The sequence below is a fragment of the Paroedura picta genome, chromosome 7, assembly GCF_049243985.1.
Source record: "Paroedura picta isolate Pp20150507F chromosome 7, Ppicta_v3.0, whole genome shotgun sequence".
Classification (NCBI taxonomy): Eukaryota; Metazoa; Chordata; class Lepidosauria; order Squamata; family Gekkonidae; genus Paroedura; species Paroedura picta.
The window spans coordinates 37,274,334-37,293,049 of NC_135375.1; the positions used below are offsets into that span (position 1 = coordinate 37,274,334).

The 18,716-nt window shown below is 41.1% G+C and overlaps 1 protein-coding gene across 7 annotated transcripts in view; it reads left to right on the forward strand.

Annotated features, from left to right (window-relative positions):
• Positions 1–18,716, forward strand: part of VCAN (versican) — a 139,888-nt gene that overhangs the window by 66,183 nt on the left and 54,989 nt on the right. For 6 of the 7 annotated variants that reach the window (XM_077347531.1, XM_077347538.1, XM_077347533.1 and 3 more), the window contains one exon: positions 3,918–6,131. The exons of the other annotated variant lie outside the window; for it this stretch is intronic. In XM_077347531.1, coding sequence (XP_077203646.1) covers positions 3,918–6,131 — 2,214 coding nt within the window. The remainder of the gene's footprint in view (positions 1–3,917; positions 6,132–18,716) is intronic. 7 annotated transcript variants of the gene reach the window in all.

Sequence of the window (18,716 nt, forward strand, 5' to 3'; positions counted from 1 at the left end):
TTTCACCCTGGATATGATAACTATATTGAAGCTATGTTTCAGCTTTGACTCAGTGTGATTTCAAGCTGCAGTGGCTAGGATATAAATAGTACTGGCGCATGAATCCAGTCATTTGAAAAAGGCTGTGATCCCACATCCGTGTGCGCCAGATGTGCACTCTTGATTTGCTTTTTAACTTTAGTTGTTATCTTAGCTTCTGCCATTCCTGCTTTTTGTGTTTGCAGTGATCAGGTTCAAAAGCAGTTGGTCAGTTTAAATTCACAACAGTTGCCATAATAAGTTTGCTCACAAACTTGCTTCTGCAGGATCCACATGGTTTTCAAAAATTAGAATAATTTTTGTAATGTCTCTAGAATTCAACCTCACTGACATTATAAGAGTCTAGCCTAGAGCTTCTTTGTATATTACACATAGGTATTTCCTGTACTGACTTGACTTGGCTAGCCCCAGTTAACTCATGTCCCTCGTTGTTTGGAATACTTGAGAGGCTACCCATTGGGATTGCCATCATGTGGGCAATGCATCCTGACTCCGTTTGAAATGGCCACAAGCCATGCCTGCTTTTTCTTCCCAGCACCCAACTTGTATATAGAGATAAAAGTATCCCCTGTGTAAGCACCCTTGGGTCTGACCCTTGGGGTACCGCCTTGCCAGTGCCTTCCCCAGTCATTACCGTTTTACCCCCCAGCAAGCTGGGTACTCATAACCGATCTCGGAAGGATGGAAGGCTGAGTCAACCTTGAGCCGGCTGCTGGGATCAAACTCCCAACCTCATGGACAGACAGCTTCAGACAGCATTTCTGCCGCTTACCACTCTGCGCCACAAGAGGCTCTTGTACAGAGAGATATTGTTCATCAACCCCACTCCCACCAAGTAGTATAAAGGTCCAAACACTGATGCACAACTCCCAGGAATTAACTCCCATCAGCCTTCTGGGGCCATGCAACCATCAGTGGCTGGTTTTGGTGCTTCAGAAAAAAGTGCACCAAACAAGAAGTGTTCAGTATCTTTCTGTCCTCAACCCTCTCATAGGCTGAACTACTTAATGCAGGCTTTCCTCTTGCCACACCTCCAGTGCCCACTGTCTCCAGTTCTCTGAGGAAGGGTTGCAAAGTCACCCCCACCACTACTTTTTTGGCAGAAACATGCTTCTCATCGTTTAATTAGGATGCTCAGTTTCCTTCAAAAGAAAGTAAGACTTTCGTAAGCATGGTTAGAGTATTTCATTAGGACACAGATTTATACTTATGCTGTCCAGATTGTTTTGTTTTTTAAGGAATGGGCTTTCATGCACCAAATACTCAGACTTGTCTTAAGTGAGAGGGGAACTATTTAACAATTTTTAAAGGAGCTTCTAATGAACACCAGTTCTCCTTAGCCTGTAATAAAATTAAAACATTAAGGTCTCAAAACATAATTCATTCTTAATGGATACTGGTTTTATAGAGTATTCTGGAACCGTTCCCTTCCCTTTCTTAAGAACAAACCCCCAATAAAGTCAACAGCAGTCTGTCCCCCAAGTTTGTAAACTTTTGTACAAATGTACAAAGCTAAAGCAGTTTTCTTTTTTGTTTTTGTTTTCAGCCACAAAGGCCTACATCTTACAATAAAACCATACTAAAGCATCATAACATGATCATTTAAAGCAAAATACATTGCACACACATTAGAAACAGTCCACCTCATAATCAATCCAAAGCAGTTTTAGTTCTTAGAAAGAATGGCAAGCTAAAAATATCTTCACAGATCATCTCCTGAAGATCACATTATAACTGACGTGGCAAATTTCCCGCAGGAAGGCCAAGAACTACCACTATATTTCTGGTAGTTGATTTTACTGTAGGTGGCTGGGGTATCTTTATTTATTTATTATATTTATATACAGCCCTCCCCAAAGGGTGAAGCAGTCAACATATCTAACTTGTTTTAATTCATGCTTGGAGAGCAGGGATTATCCATGAGAGAAAGAATACAATATGGCCATAATTTTGCACTTTATCAGCAAATCTGAAGGGCTTAATTAATGCCTACAAGGCTCAAGTGCTAAATTCTGCTAAGCCCTTTTCATGTTGTATCTTGCAGAAATGTTGGGCAAAATCAGTCATCCTTCTGTTCTTCCATTGTTCTTGCTCAGCTGGGTCAGACAATTTTAAAGGTCATGTTTTCTCTACACAGAACCCGGATGAGTTTCAGTAACTAAAGTTCTTGTAGGATACATCAAGAATGTGCTTGAAAAATGAGGCACTTTGTTGACCTCTTAGCAGTTGCAGCTGATATTTTACACCTGCATAGGTATTCTAAACAATATTTTTTGATCAACACATTGCTATCAAAAGAAACTGAGCTGAGAACTACAGTTTGGCAATACAGCCAAGTACATGAAAAATCCAGATTGTTCAAAATGGAACCTTTGCTTACAGTATAAGCAGAAGCCAAAACTGTATTAGCCCTTTTGCAGGTTGCTACCATCTAGCTTCAGATGGTTGGGAGCACCTGAATCAGGGTCTCCAAAGATGACCAGAATAGATAGGTAAGTTCATAGAGGAGTAGGAATGACAGGACTTGGGAATCCCCTGGAATTATAGCTCATCTCCAGACTATGGAGATTATTTCCCTGGAGGAAATGGATGCATTGGAAGGCAAACTCATTGTACCCTGTCCTACCCAAGTTCCATTCTCGAATCTCCAGGAGTTTCTCAACCTGAATCTGGCAATGTCACCTCACCAGTGACCAGGAGGGATCTGGCAATACTAGTGGTCCATAAATTATGCTGGTCCCAAGCCATGTATGACTTTAAAAATCCATAACAGCACCTTGAATTGAGCCCAGAAGAAAACTGGGAGTCAGTGTAGATGGAACAAGACTGAAGTGGCTCATGTCAAGGATTGGATTTTCCATGCTACCAGTTATCAAGATGAACTTAAACCCTCCCAAATTGCAATATTGGGGAGCTGTTTAAAATAACTTTTACACAGTGTTTTGTGTGTATAATCTTTGATCTATCTAAATGGTATATAGTTTAACTCAGAATGATTGCTCTTAATAGCAAGCACACTGGAAATAAGTCAGAGGGGTGAAATTGTTAAGAGTGGCAAACTCTAAACTTGAGTATCCAGTCTGGTTCTTCACTCCTCCTCCACAGAACTCTCTTGGCCATGCCTATCTCACAAGGTGACTGTTGTGAGAAGAGAAAGAGAAGGTGATTGTAAGCCCCTTTGAGAATCCTTAGGGCAAGGTATAAAGATAAATTCTTCATCCACCTCTTCCTATACTAGTTCACTCTTGTACAAACCTGTTCTGGGTCTGTGTGATTTCACATGCACATTGCATGATTGCCCCCATGTATGAGTGTGCTTCTCTTCATGCCACCATCCCAAGTTATAAAACCCAGCCTATTACATAACCAGTGCCTTGGGAAACCCTGGTCAGGCTACCTCTGAGCAAGTGCAAAGGGCAGAGCTTTGCAATTATTTTATCCCCACCCCTCTTTATGTTCTTAAAGTCTAGGCATGTGGATAGGGCTTGAATCACAGTCCTGTTTCATAAACAGGAAATAAACTTTATTACTAAAGATTAAACTAAAGCACATAAATGAAATAATCCTGAGAAGTTAGAGTGAGAGAATGACTAACTCAAAGTAATCCAGTGGATTTCTAGCTACTGTTCCATTCTGAGACCTCCCAACAGTATGGTGGGATTTGTGTGTGAAAAGTGTTCACTATGCTCAGAAACTGACTGGCAATCAGCTCCTGAGAGCTTGCCTCTGCCAACAACCTGGCACCCACATTCTGGACCAGATACTCTTTCCATTATGTTTTAAAATGCTTTAGATTAAAAACATTAAAGCAGATAAATAAGTAATTTTTTTTAATTGCTGAAGTTTCTAACTCTTTTGGTGACTTTTCTTTTGCTTAGCTAAAGAGAATGTATCCGATTCTACATCTGTTGAACTACATATACCTTCAGAAAGTGGATCAGGCAATTTATTAACTGTCCTGAAGATAATGCCAACCAAAACTTCAGTTCAGCCCCATGCCACACCTGGAGAAAAACAGGAGGAGAGCATTCCTAAGAAACCCATTCATTTATCTACTATTCTACCTCAGACTGTTAGAGGCGCTACTGATTCATCAAAACTGACAGAATTGGATACAATGACCACACCTACAGCATCTATCTTGGACCTCCATGAAGATGCTTCCTTGAGTTCTGAAAGGCAAACTGAACAGATAGAGGTGGGACCAATAAGAACTGTGGGTGCTGTTGGAACTGAGACTTCTATAACTCTAAAAAGTGAAGAAACACAACTTGGCATCCATCCCACAAAAGAGTCCATGGAAGCAAAAACTGACACAAAATTCACAACTGTTGTCATTCCCAAAGAGCTGCTCACTAATAAACATGAACTTACTTCAGAAGAAGATGACCATGGTGCTGTTATTGATCAGGGAGCAGTGACTCCTAGTAATGCTGCAGAGCTAGATGTTGTTAATGTTTCAAAGCTTTATTTGGACAAAAAGGCCACACCTATGCCAGATGAGTTTTCCTTAGTAACTTTATTTGAAAGCAAGAAACCATCAGCTACCCACGAGATACCAGTTTCTACAGCAACTGATAAAATTAAAGTGGTGCATGTGGATTCTACCGAATCAAATGGAAATGAAAAACAGACAGTGGCCCCTGCTGATTCAGGTAAGAGTAAAGATCATGGAAAACTCATTCCCACACATACAACTTTAGCTGAAGAGGGGATCACAGGATCTAAAGTGTCACCGGTTGAAATCAGTATGCCATCTGTTACTCCTGCATCAGACACTACTGAGTTACCAATGGACATTTTTACTGTCACAGACACAAGTAAAATATTGGACCTGGCAGGAGGTTTTACCAAAGATGAAAGGGATGAGATGACAAGGCATCCTGATATAATCACAATGCTTGCACCTACACCAGAAATTAAACTAGAAAAGCCTGAAGGAAAAACAGATCAGAAATATGACTGGGCTTATGAAGGCAGCACTACTGAGCAGCAGCCAGACTTGCAAACTCCAAGCAAAATAACGACTATTTATCCTTCAGTGGACATTGAAGACTCAGCAGGTTCACAGTCAGTTACATTTACAGATGCAACAAAAATGGTTACTTCATTTTCACTATCGAAGACAGAAACTGGTACTATCCCGGTTTACAGACCTTCAGCAGATGGTTATGGTAAAGATGTGGTCACTATTCCTATTCATACAGATATCACCGGAACACCAACAGAGCCTACAAGATTTATTCAAGGGGAATCTAGTACTAAAGATCAAACTGTAGACCTACTAGCTACAGTCCTAGACCCTACAAGCTTGCCTTTGTCACCTGGACATGATGTTGCTATTGAAGGATCTGCATATGAAGAAAAATATGCAACTACAGAGACTTTGGAGCCAGTTGCAAAAATTACTGTTTATGATATAGCCACAAAGCCTGAACTGTCTTCCCGTGGAGATGCTGTCACTGAACACAGACTTAAATCTACTGGAGTCCTTCCCACAAAGTCAAGCATTGAGAGGGAAAGTGGACAAACAGAAATGGACCCAACAGAATCTATTGTTCCTATAGCTGAAAAATCTACCATTACGGTAAAAATAGACAGCCTTGCAACTCATAGTCCAGAAGGTTCAGGAGCAATAGAAGATGCCAGAAGAACTGATTCTGTTTTATTTTCAGCTATGGCAACAAGCAAACCAACAATACTAAGTGACATAACCACGTCTCCTGTTGCTGCAGTAGACAAACTCCAGCCTACTTCAGCATCCAAGCCTTTAATGACCAAAACTCAACCACCTTTAATTTACAGGGACCCAGATGAGGATACGAACATAGACATGGTAATAATTGATGAATCTGTTTCTTCCATTAAAACTGCTACTGATGATGATTTTCCAGGGAAGATCGTTGAACCACAAATTGATACTGAATATTTTACATCATCAAGTGTTACTGCAATTGCCCAGCCCACAGGACCACCCAAGGAGATTTTAGAATCTCAGGAAGAGCCACCTCCTACTTCAAATGCTGACATAGAGGTGGAAAGCAGACCTGATATAAATCTGTTTGTTGTTGCTATCTCAGGCAATGATACAGGTAAGACTTTGCCTCTAGCCAAATTCCCAAATCTTGGACATTTGGCAGTTTACTGAAATTATGTCAGAAAGAACTGTGCTTTTAACATGCTCTGGATTTTGGAAATAGTTGATAGATATTGGAACTAGTTATAACTTTGATATGTTCATTATTATTGGTATTGTCAGATATGGATACAACAGTAATATCTGTGAGCTTGTTGTTTGATACCATCAGACCATTGAACTGACTTCCATTACCTGTGGAACAAGTCATTTTAATTCCATGGTTTCCATACCACTCATTACTACTTCTGAGTGTAGCATTGTAGTGTGTTAACACTCCATTAGTCTGTAGCTATTAACAATAGCATTTTCAGTGCTATCAGCTAAATGCATAGTAGATTGTTCCTGGTTGGTTAATCAAAGAATGCTGTCAAATTTGGGGTGAGGATGTGGTGTGGAATGGGCAGATTCCAATCAGGTCACTTAATTGGGGACAGTGTTTTAGCTGAAGGCACTGTCTATGCAGCTTTAATCCTGTGGGTATCCAGAACAAAGACATTATCACTGAATTATAATTATTTGATTGATAGAGGGTTTTTTTGTGCAATAGAATTGCTAAACATATCAGGTGAAAAGAGATCAGACAACAGCTAAGAATAACCTCATGAGTGATACCTTTTAATAAACTAGAAACACTAATAGAGAAACTAGCCATATCTCGCATTGACAATTTTTTAAAATTATTTTTTCCATACTCCCTTGTAAGCTTTCTGGGATTTTGCGGTTGTTATTTCATTAGGAGTGAATGTATCCAGTGTTGGTTTGGAGACCAAGACATATGAGGAAAGGTTGGGGGAACTTGGTCTGTTTAGCCTGGAGAGGAGACGACTGAGAGAGGATCTGATAACCATCTTCAAGTATTTAAAAGGCTACCATATAGAGGATGGAACAGAGTTTTTCTCTCTTGCCCTGGAGGAACGGACCAGAACCAATGGGATGAAATTAATTCAAAAGAAATTCCGTCTATACATCCAGAAGAAGTTCCTGACAGAGCGCTTCCTCAGTGGAACAGGCTTCCTCAGGAGGTGGTGGGTTCTCCCATCTTTGGAAATGTTTAAACAGAGGCTGGATAGCCATCTGACAGACAGGCTGATTCTGTGAAAGCTTAAGGGGGTGGCAGGTTACAGGGGATGAGCGATAGGGTTGTGAGTGTCCTGCATAGTGCATGGGGTTGGACTAGATGATCCAGGAGGTCCCTTCCAACTCTATTCTATGATTCTATGGACAGATAAAATTATCTGTCAAGCAATAATTTATTAAAATCTGTCGAATAAATAAAAATAGACATTTAGTTCAGTCTCCCAATTTCTCCATTGCCCTGTGGTTCTCATAATCAAATGCCAACTCCTTATTTTGATCTCTTCCTGGTTATTGTACACCAGGTCTATGCCCTTTCCATATACCATTTCTTTTCCAGTGGCTGGTATACCTCTGGCACTATAGCAGTAGTTTAGAAGGAATTGTACTTTAAATAGTAATAATGCTAGTTATTTATTTAGGTGTATGTATATTGAATTTGAGGCCAAAAGAAATGCTTAATTGTCTTAGAGAGTGGTATCAAAATACTTGCTGCTTTTGAATAATTTAATACACTTTCATGATATCTGGCTAGAATCCTGCTGGTGAATATGATAAAATAATGGAAATTATGTGAGCTGATCTGATGAGGACCTTGTCAAAATGATCATAGCACATTATGCCTATTCAGTGTATGATGCACAGTAGATCTGTTGTGTCTGTTGTGGAGAGAGGAAAGGGAAGGCGACTGTAAGCCTCTTTGAGACTCCTTTGGGTAGAGAAAAGTGGCATATAAGAACCAACTCTTCTTCTTCTTCTTCTTCTTCTTCTTCTTCTTCTTCTTCTTCTTCTTCTTCTTCTTCTTCTTCTTCTTCTTCTTCTTCTTCTTCTTCTAGATTTAGAGTATAATAGGTCTTTACCCAGGGTCTTAAAAAATCAACTTCTGTGTTTGTATATGTAGACCATGGAGCTAGAACCTCTGGAAGTAACAATTGACATAGAATTCAATGCCACAAGAAGGGATAACAACCTCTAGATACTTGATTTTAATAGCTGATTTAACAAATTAGACGGTCTATCAATGTAAATATTGTAGGAGGCACTTCTGCTTACAAACAAGAATTGCCTTCATGCTGGCTTCTGTTCCTCTTAAGAGCAAATGATTGGCCATTGCTGGGCACAGAATACTGAACTAGATGGTCTTTGTTCTGATTCAGGAGGAATCCTCTTAGATTCTCAAGTGCCCATTTGTGACATTCTATGGACAAATGTTATCACATCCCCCACTAGTGGCCAGGTGGGACATGGCAAGTGTTTTCCTTTTGAACTGGTGGTGATAGTGTTTATTTTTATGAATGAAGAGTTTATTCTATTGAAAAAAGCCTCAAGTTTGCAGAAAATTCTGAAATCTAACAAAACAAAACATGGTGGTTAAATCCTACAAAATCATAGAAGCAACATCCATATTTGTAAGAAAAAAACAGTTTCACTGGCCATTGCTAAACAACTACAACAATATTGACAGCCTTCAAGCTTTGGTTTTGTCAGTGAAAAGTGATGGCCCTTGCAAGAGTTGTTTAGACTCATTGGGGTAACCACTAATAACGTGCTACTAGGCAACATGCATGATTCACCTAGGCCCAGCTTCTTGCTGGTGAATGGCAGTCATTCCATGAAAACCAGAGTTGTTTAGTGGTTAGAGTTTAAGATTAGGATCTGAGAGACTTGGCCTTGAATCTCCACTCTGCTGTGGAAACTCAGTTGGTGATTTTGGGTCAGTCACACACTTTCAGCTTAATCTAATTTACAGAAGAGGGAATAAGGATATAAACTGCTTTGGGTCCTCATTGTGGAGAAAGAGCAGGATATAAATGAATTAAATTAATTATGATTGCACTGCTGAAAAAGGAAGGCAGATAAAAAGTACATTGTTAGGTGGGTGAGAAAAAGAGAAGCAAGCAGAGAAAGGGAAGACATTGGGACTTCCAAGAGGAAGGAATGATGAAATAGTAATGGAAATGTATAAATGGGAAAGTTATTGCAGGTTCCTACTCTGAAACTGGGCCGAGTCCAATGGATGCCACTATGCAAACCATCTAGAGCAGTGGTCCCCAGCCTGCGGCCCGCGGCCTGCGGCCCGGTGCCGGACCGCGACGGTCTTGGCGCCGGTCCGCGGCTCCCTCTCCCCGCCCCCCCGTAGTAAAAAACTTCCCACGCCGCAAGCTTGCAGCCCGGGAAGCTTCTTCCTGCGGGAGGGGGGGGAGAGGGAATCAGGGCCACGCCCGCGCATTGCGTAAGCCCGGCTGCGCATGCGCACATGAGCCATGCGTGGCCGAAATAACAAACAGCTCATTATAGAGTGCATGTTGAAGGAAGCAACAACAGGACTTGAAGCCCCTAAGAAGAAACCCCAACTTCTATACATTTTAACAACAATAGAATCTCCTGCAACTGAGCCAAATAGGCTCAGAGGTACTTGGTTAGTTTTAAAAGATTGGCTCCTGCAGTTGGGAACTTGCAGTACGTTGGCTGCTTTTGAGGCTGCTAGAATCCTACCTCAGACCTCAAGCTCAGTCCTATGTGAACTCACGTACACAACATCTAGAAACAGATATTCATCAGAGAAACTGCTCCTTATTTAGATCAGAATTGCTATAGCAGTATCACAAGAACAATCCAGTGGTAGGCTTGCTGAAACTAGTATCATTGACACTCCTACTTTCTGCCATGCTCATGAAGCATTGATTCCATCCTTTTCCACTGTCCTGTTCCACAGCAAAAAAAAAAATGTGCTCTATTGCTGAGTGTGCTTCCTACAGTATTGCTGTTTGCTTAGCATTTTAAGGGACATCCTGTGTTATACCATCAAGCTTTATATAATTTTACCAACTCCTTGATCTGCAGAAGGTGCCCTAACATCTCCAGTTAAAAGAATTAGGTAGAAGGTGATGTGACAATCTTCTGCCTGTCACCCTGGAAACCTGATGCCAGGCTGAGTAGGCAATAAGGTCTTTGATGGACTGAAGGTCTGATTCAGAATAAGGCACATTCATGTGTTCATGATGACACAGAATTATGGGTTCACAAGTCGGGAACCTGAACGGACTTGCAGGAGTCTTCTCATTTCCTCCTCATTTTTTCTTCTTGAAAGCTGCATGGTATGTCCCCTTTCCCTGCTTTCTTCTTTCCTTCCCACCCACTTAGAGTTGCCATCACCTCCATGTGTAACTAATCTCCAGAGAACACAGATTGATTCCCTGGAAGAAATGGCTACTTTGGAGTGTGGATTGTATGGTATAATACCGAGCTAAGGTCGTCCCTTCCCCAAACCCCACCTTCCTAAGGTCCATCCCAAAATCTCCATGAATTTCCCTGCCGAGAGGGAATAATAATAACATTCACCAGTTAGCCAAACTTTATTTGCCCTACTTCCTTCAGCTCTCTCTCCCCCACAACATTGGCAACCTGCCCTTGTGTATGAGAGCCAGTTTGGTGTAGTGGTTAGGAGTGCGGACTTCTAATCTGGCATGCCAGGTTCGATTCTGTGCTCCCCCACATGCAACCAGCTGGGTGACCTTGGGCTCGCCACAGCACTGATAAAACTGTTCTGACCGAGCAGTGATATCAGTGCTCTCTCAGCCTCACCCACCCCACAGGGTGTCTGTTGTGGGGAGAGGAATGGGAAGGCGACTGTAAGCCGCTTTGAGCCTCCTTCGGGTAGGGAAAAGCGGCATATAAGAGCCAACTCTTCTTCTTCTATGCAAAGTCTGGTCCAGCTGCATAGTGCAGGTGACTAGGCCAGGCCCAGTTGCATGGGTAGGGCATCTCCAGTACTTACCACAATGCCTGTCCCAGTAAGTTCCATAAGAATACATGATAGGAGAGGGGGGCAGGATGTTTTTGGCCTCCCCAGCCCAGTTTTTCTACTTCCTTGGGTTCCGCTTCACAGCAACCAAAGCTTAGAAGACTCAGCTATATTGTGGTTGCCTAGCACCTTCTAAAATAGCCATTGATGGCTCACTGGACATTCTTTTCTTAAAGCTACAGGCATTGTTTCTGTTATTTTGGGGCCTTTTAGTACTACAATGTTTTTTTAAAAAGATTTCAGATTATTATGCATCTTTGACACTTCCTTATGTCTGTAGAGCTCAGTTTTGCAGCTGTGTTGATCATGGCCTCTGTGGTGCGATCCAGACATAGATATGAAGATAGACTGAATATTTCTTATGTCCTTAAACCATACAGTTAGCCCACTGCACCATCTGTTTGATACAGATATTTAGTTGAAGTTATAGGATTTTGCTTGTGGAACCAAGATGCTGATCAAGATCTGGCTGAAAATCAGGCTCACGATGTCTTATTCTGGCAGCCACACAAAAATGTTGATAAGGGAGAGAATATAGCTGAAAGGGATTAAAATGCTCATTATTTCATACAATAATATGGTGATTTTTCATGAGAAAATGTATTGTACACACTACCCATATAGTGGATCAGGAATAAAGCTGAGGCAGGTGTGCAAGTTAATGAGAAGTAATAAAGCACATTATTACAGTGGATAATAATGTTCCTGGGCAGATGTGAAAATTAATCCATGCCATGCCCACTACTACAATCATACTGGGGGCTCTTCTCCTGTCTGTACGTTTCTGTATGCATTTCTGCACTTGGGATGTTGTTGAATGTCAAGAGGGAAAACAAATCTATTCTCCCTTGATTTTTTTGCTACCAAGGAAGAGTTGTCTGGCAAAGTGAGCAAACACTGTCAAACTCATATTAGTATTGAAGAAACTGTGAATCATGGTACCAACAGTTTTAAAGGAGCAGTAGGATTATGCAGCTGGAAGAGAATGAACAAGTAGAAGGAAACTGTTCTCCATCTCATGAATCTCTTCTGAGCTGACAAATACTGTGGATTGCGGTAAAGCTGTTGTTTAACAGTGGTTGAGGATTGTGGAAACATAACTTCTGTCTGTGATAGGAATCATTTACTCAACTGCATCTTGTGGAGTTGCTCTGACTTGGTATACGTGAAATTGCTTGCTGGCGCTTTGGTCTTACACTGAGCATGTCTGGATTTTTGACTCCTCTGCTTTTGAAATGGAGGAAACCATTGCTTTTTAATGCAAAAACATATGCAAGAATATGCAGCTATTTATTTTTACACTGCATTAGGGTTACCAGGTCCGCCCTGACTGCCAGAGGGGATGGGGAGTTGCTAGTTCCAGGTTGGGAAACTCCTGGAGATCTGGAGGTGCATCCTAGTAGGGTAAAATGCCATAGAGTTTGTCCTCCACAGCACCCACTTTCTCCAGGAGAACTGATTACTGCAGTCTGGAGATGAGCTGTAATACTGGGAGGGTCTTTGATTCCCACCTGGAGGCTGGCATCCCTACTCTGCATATGTCCTGCTTCTAAATAAAATAAAGCAAAATAAAGTTGATACGATATTCCGTTTGATACAGCTAAAAAGGCAAATGGGATTTTGGGCTGTATCAAATGGATGGTACCGCTTTACTGTGCTCTGGCTCAGCCTCAGTTGGAGTACTGTTTTCAGTTTTGGGCACCATTGTTGAAGAGGGACGTAGACAAGCTGGAACGTGTCCAGAGTAGGGCAATAAAAATGGTGAGGGATTTGAGACCAAGACATATGAGCTTGGTCTGTTGGGGGAGCTTGGTCTGTTTGGCCTGGAGAGGAGATGACTGAGAGGGGATCTGATAAATATCTTCAATGTAGAGCATGGAGCAGAGCTGTTCTCTCTTACCCCAGAGGGACAGACCAGAACAAATGGGATGAAATTTATGCAAAAGAAATTCTGTCTAAACACCCAGAAGAAGTTCCTGACAGTTTCTCAGTGGAACACGCTTCCTCGGGAAGTGGTGGGTTCTCCATCTTTGGAAATTTTTAAACAGAGGCTGGATAGCCATCTGACGGAGAGGCTGATTCTGTGAAGGCTTAATGGGGTGGCAGGTTACAGTGGATGAGCGATAGGGTTGTGAGTGTCCTGCATAGTGCAGGGTGTTGGGCTAGATGACCCAGGAGGTCCCTTCCAACTCTATGATTCTATGCCCTGTGTTTGCAGGGCTGTCTATATCAGCTGTGGATTAGACAGGAAATCAGTTGCTCCTGTTTTATGCTGATTTGAAATGATCCAGGGCTGAGATTGTGGAAGGGCAATGGTTACTTTGTTAGCATTGTGCACATGAATAAGAAGATAAATAATCTGTATATCTAATAAAAAACCCTTTACAAGATTCTACTCTGCTTGGGGCCAAAAATGAGCACCTGTCAAAACATTTTGCCCCCAGCATTTCCCTAATGCTCTAATCAAACTGACTACTATGCACATTGAACTTCTGTATCCTGAGTTCCTTCTGTGCAACACCAATCCCACCTTCTGACTGGGATATAAGGATTTGTATCTGATGAAGGGAGCATCAGTACTTGAAGCCTCATACCCTGAAAATCTTGTTAATCTCTCAGGTGCAATGGGACTCAAATCTAGCTGTTCTTCTGACCAACACAATTACTCTCTGAAACTATATTGTCAGGAAGACTGTAGAAACATTTCCCCCCATATTGTGGATGATTCAGTTCAATTTTCTTGTAATGCAAAATCTGCAGTGAATCATATTATCATTTAATTATCCTCCCCCCAATACTTCCTCCCCCCACTACAGGATATATTCTTAGCATTTTAATGATTAAATCCCCCCCCAGGATTTTGTCCTTGGAAATACTAGCCTTAGTATGAACCCATCACCATGTATAGCAGTGAAAAGATTAGTATGGCTAGTTCTGGAATCTGGAGTAATTGATATTGTTGAGATCAAAATGCTTGGGTATTTTTATTCTTGGGTATGATAACTTGTACAAAATGGAATAGTTCAAACACCCTTATTAAAGCCCTATTAAGAAATACCCTGAGTGAATAATGTGCAGGCATCTCTCTACATAGTTAACTATTTGGTGAAGAGCAGCGGAAAACTATGTTACTATTTTGATTAATTGTGGTAAGGAACAACATCTCCAAAACAGAATTCTCTGTAGGATTATTAGAATTAGTCTGGGATCATTTCTTCACGGAGGTGGACAACATGTGCCACCTCCTGCTTGCAAACGCATGATAGTAAACTATGTGTTGGCACGCTTCCTGATGGGAGATCTCTCCCACATTATCCCGGCATCTTGTTGCCACATTTTTCCTCCTGACGAGGCAGCGGAGAAGCCAGAAGCATACAACCTGCAGGTCCCCCCCCCCCGCTTCTTGGGTTGTCAGTCAATGCAAGCGACTGATCCCTTTACACCGGTTGTTTTGTGGATGGTAGTTTCCGTCCCCCAAGGTCCCAAAATTAATTTAAAAAAATACACCTCCATGTTGCCATGAGGACATGCCACAACAGTAAAACAGTTTTAAAAAATAAAATACACTTCTCTGTTACTATGGGAACACGCCAGAACAATAAAATATTTATTTAGATATCTTTTTGGAATTCTTTGTATGGTTTCTCTTTATGTTTGGGTAGATGTCCGATAGGCTGGTCATGGTAATTGGATCCCGATAATTGTGTGTTCACAATAAAGATTTAAAATATAGAGCATGGACGTTAAGCTAATAGGGAGAGGGTTGCTTCACCACACACACTTCCTCTTTCCCCATTCATACTCCACCGACTGAAAACAAAAACAGGAATGTGTTTTAGATTGGATTGCTGCCTGATCCCAGTATTACTGGGCACACTCAAGAGAACATGACAGTACATTTTATTTGAACGGAGCATTTTGCTTTGCAGTCCCATTGCAACACAGACTGCACCATTTAAAAAAAATGCATTCCTGAAATGGAGAAGGGATGGCGGGTATGAGGGTGGGCCAAAAGCTAGCAAGACTGTTACACATTTCTTCTTTCAGACAGGCTTGCCCCTGTTTGCACCTTGTTGTGTACTGTGACAAGAAAGGGGAAGTGGATTCTACTTCTTTCCCTCATTGCGTGGCAAAGAGGATGAAAACTTGCACCACCCACTGGAGAGCTATGGGTTGCTGCTGATGTCATGAAGAAGAAGAAGAGTTGGTTCTTATATGCCGCTTTTCCCTACATGAATGAGGCTCAAAGCGGCTTACAGTCGCCTTCCCATTCCTCTCCCCACAATAGACACCCTGTGGGGTGGGTGAGGCTGAGAGAGCCCTGATATTACTGCTCGGTCAGAACAGTTTTATCAGTGCTGTGGCGAGTCCAAGGTCACCCAGCTGGTTGCATGTGGGGGAGAGCAGAATCGAACTTGGCATGCCAGATTAGAAGTCCGCACTCTTAACCACTACACCAAACTGAGGAAGCAGCATTAAAACCCGCAAACAATGGGAGGCTGGGCAGGGGCAAATTCCTTATGCGGAAGTGGTCTGAGTGACAGTTTACGCACTGGGAACTTCACTGTCCCAGTTCACATGCAGGAGCATAAATCAGGTGTAGATGTGGCGCACTGGGCCAAATGCCCCCCTGTGTGGGTAGAGGAAGAGGTGGGGCAACATGCCATTACTACAGCCTGCAGCCTGGCATGAAACCTCCAGTGCGTAAACGGTCAGTAAGACAAACACTGCTTCAAAGAAGCACTTTACTGTGTGGTGAGATAATCAGGCTAAGGCAAATGCCTAAAGGCAAGTGCACTGCAAGAATAATGCATGGAAAGGACCTCAATGGAGGGAATATAGTGGCCATTACTTTTCTAATTCTTGAGAAAGCCTTGAGGAATGATGACATACTTAAACTGTTGAGGTTACAGTGAGAATAGGCCCCAGCTATTTTTAAAAACAGATGCAATCAGTGAAAATTCTGTAGAGTAAGAACAGTGACTGTATCAGAACATGGCTTGATCACTTTCCAGATCAATATAATATTAAGTCTGAATATATGGAACTACTTTATTTAATAGTATTAATGTAGTCTCTCTAAACCACAGTGTGACCACAGACCCAGTATAAACTCAGTTTGCATTTTCATTTAAGAAATTATTTTGTTTAATAGAAATCTACATAATATACATTTACTGTATATTATGTGTTTTCTTCTTTCAAAATGCAAACTGTAGGCTGGAAAACTCATTCATATTCTTCTAAACCTACAGTAAACTAGATTTTAAGAATCAATATAATTGACTAACAGTAGAATCCTCTAGTCTAAGTTCCTTTAAACAAATACCTTACGATTGCAGTAACTCTGCATGGGATTGTACTAGAAATAACTTGTTGGTGACCATTGTAAATTGTTTCTGAAAAACTTATTATAAAATGATGTATTTGTTACACACACACCACATTCCTTTCCAGACATCCATAGACACCAGGAAACAACATCCTTCTGTCACACACAGTCCATGAGATATATACACATTCTTTGCTGCTTTTTGCATCGTTGCTAAGGAAACCTCATGGCCCTACACACAGGGATTAAACACTTGAGGCTTCCTTATGGCTCTTTGTGTATTCATAAGATAAATGAATGACTGTTTTATTCATAGGTACCATGTCATTTTTATTATTCACACCTCAAAATAGAAAATCCTTTTGCACAGCTTTATGAGCACACAGGCAAAGTGATGGTGCTTCTGAACAAGCAATTTCCATATTTTATGTGGAAAACTTTCAAAATTTGCTTTTTCTGAAGGAAACAGAATTTCTTTTTGAATAAGTGGGTGCTTTATCCTTCAGGCATTTTTCAAATCTGAATTTCCTGCCTTCCATGCTAAAATTTTGGCTAGTCCCCTCTGTGGAAATATGAAGACATTGTTTCAAACAAATATGCGTAAACTCCTAAAACATATTTGAGATAAATGTAGTATTTGATCTCATAAATATAATAGGATTATCTAGCTAAAAAGCAAACTGAAAATATTTCTGATTATCAGGCGCAACGAATTATTCCATCATGACATGCTAGTTTTTGCACTTAGTTCTATTCTTTTTCTTTAATCCATCAAATGTCATGAGCATTCTGTAGCTGTTAGGAAATTACTATCAGAAGCAGTTTTTGACATATTAACACTGTGGGAGACATCATTGTAGGAGATGTCACAAAGAACATTAATCCCTCACCATACCATGTTGTCCTTGTCAAACCAGACGAGGTCTGTACATAGGTATCAAAATAATTATGTTTCAGTTGTCTTGCCAACCTGCTAAAATAAAATATCCCTCCCCCCTCATAGGGTTCTCAGCTCTGGGTGGGGAAATTCCTGGAGATTTTGGGAGGGAAATCTGGGAAGGGTGAGGCTGGAAAATGGGAGGGACCTCAGCAGGGTACAATGAAATAGTGTACAAAGCAGCCATTTTCCTCAGGGGAACTTATCTCTGTCCAAATCACAAACCAAAGAATGAACTGAAAAAGGAAGTTTGAGAACCGAACTTTGCAAACCCTGTTGAAAGGAATCACATTCCCCTTTTAACAAAGCTTGTAGGAAGCATCCCCACACACACACAAAAAAATCTGAGTGCTGGGATGCAGCTTGCTCTGCCACATATTTGTTTTTTGGCAGTCTTTTGCAGTCCCTTTAAAATTTAAAGTTTAAAAGGACTATACAAGGACTGCAAAGGACAGCTGAGCAGTGGGGATTGCCTCCCTGCCACTCAGCTGTTTTTGTAGCTTTAGTGGTGAGTGGAAAGCAGGGGTTCATTGGGACCCAGAATCCCTTTAAAGCTCTGATTTCAGCTCCATCCATGAACTATCATAAGCCGCTTTAAAAGTTCATAGATGCAACATTTCTGTTTGTGACACAATTTGTTTCTCGGTTCACTTTCTCCACTCTGTTTCTTGCTTCCTGCCAAAAACAGTTTTTTTTTTCTGGGTGAGTTGGTAATTCCAGCTTAGTCTGTCATCCATGCCTGTGCTCACATTTTTCCTCTTTGCTTCTCAAGGCTTAACTAGACATGATGGAAAAGATGTGGGAATAGATCTCTCTCTCTCTCTCTCTCTCTCTCTTTTTAAAGTTATCAACTGTGAGGTGAGGAAGGGTTTGGACTTGGACTATAGTAGGTAAATTTGCAGTTTTTGTGATCTCACTTACCAGTCCACAAGTAGAGGTGTGCATTTGGTTATTCTGGAGCTGAAAATCCTCTTTCCAAGTTACATTCTCTGTCCCTCTGCCTACTGAAGTGAGGCAAGTAACAACCAGAGGGACAGGTTTTTCAAAGGCAGCTTGGCTTGGGAATTCCATCCTCCTTTAGGCTTACCTGATACTTGCTCTAATGTCTTACAGTACCAAACTGAAGCGTTTCTGTTTACCCAGGCTTGCAATGGATGAATTAAATATTTTAAAGCTGTTTTTTATTATCCGCTCCTAGCCTAAGGTTTTATGAATACCAGGTTAGGTTTCTGATTGGTGTTTTATGCTGTTTTCATACCCTAGTTTGTTTTTATGGCTTGTTTTAATATTGATTATCCTTGTAAAGTTTACATAATTTTTATTGTGTTTATTTTGAATTTTATATGCTTTTCCTGTGTCGGGCAAGACAGGCTGGAGAAGTATATACATT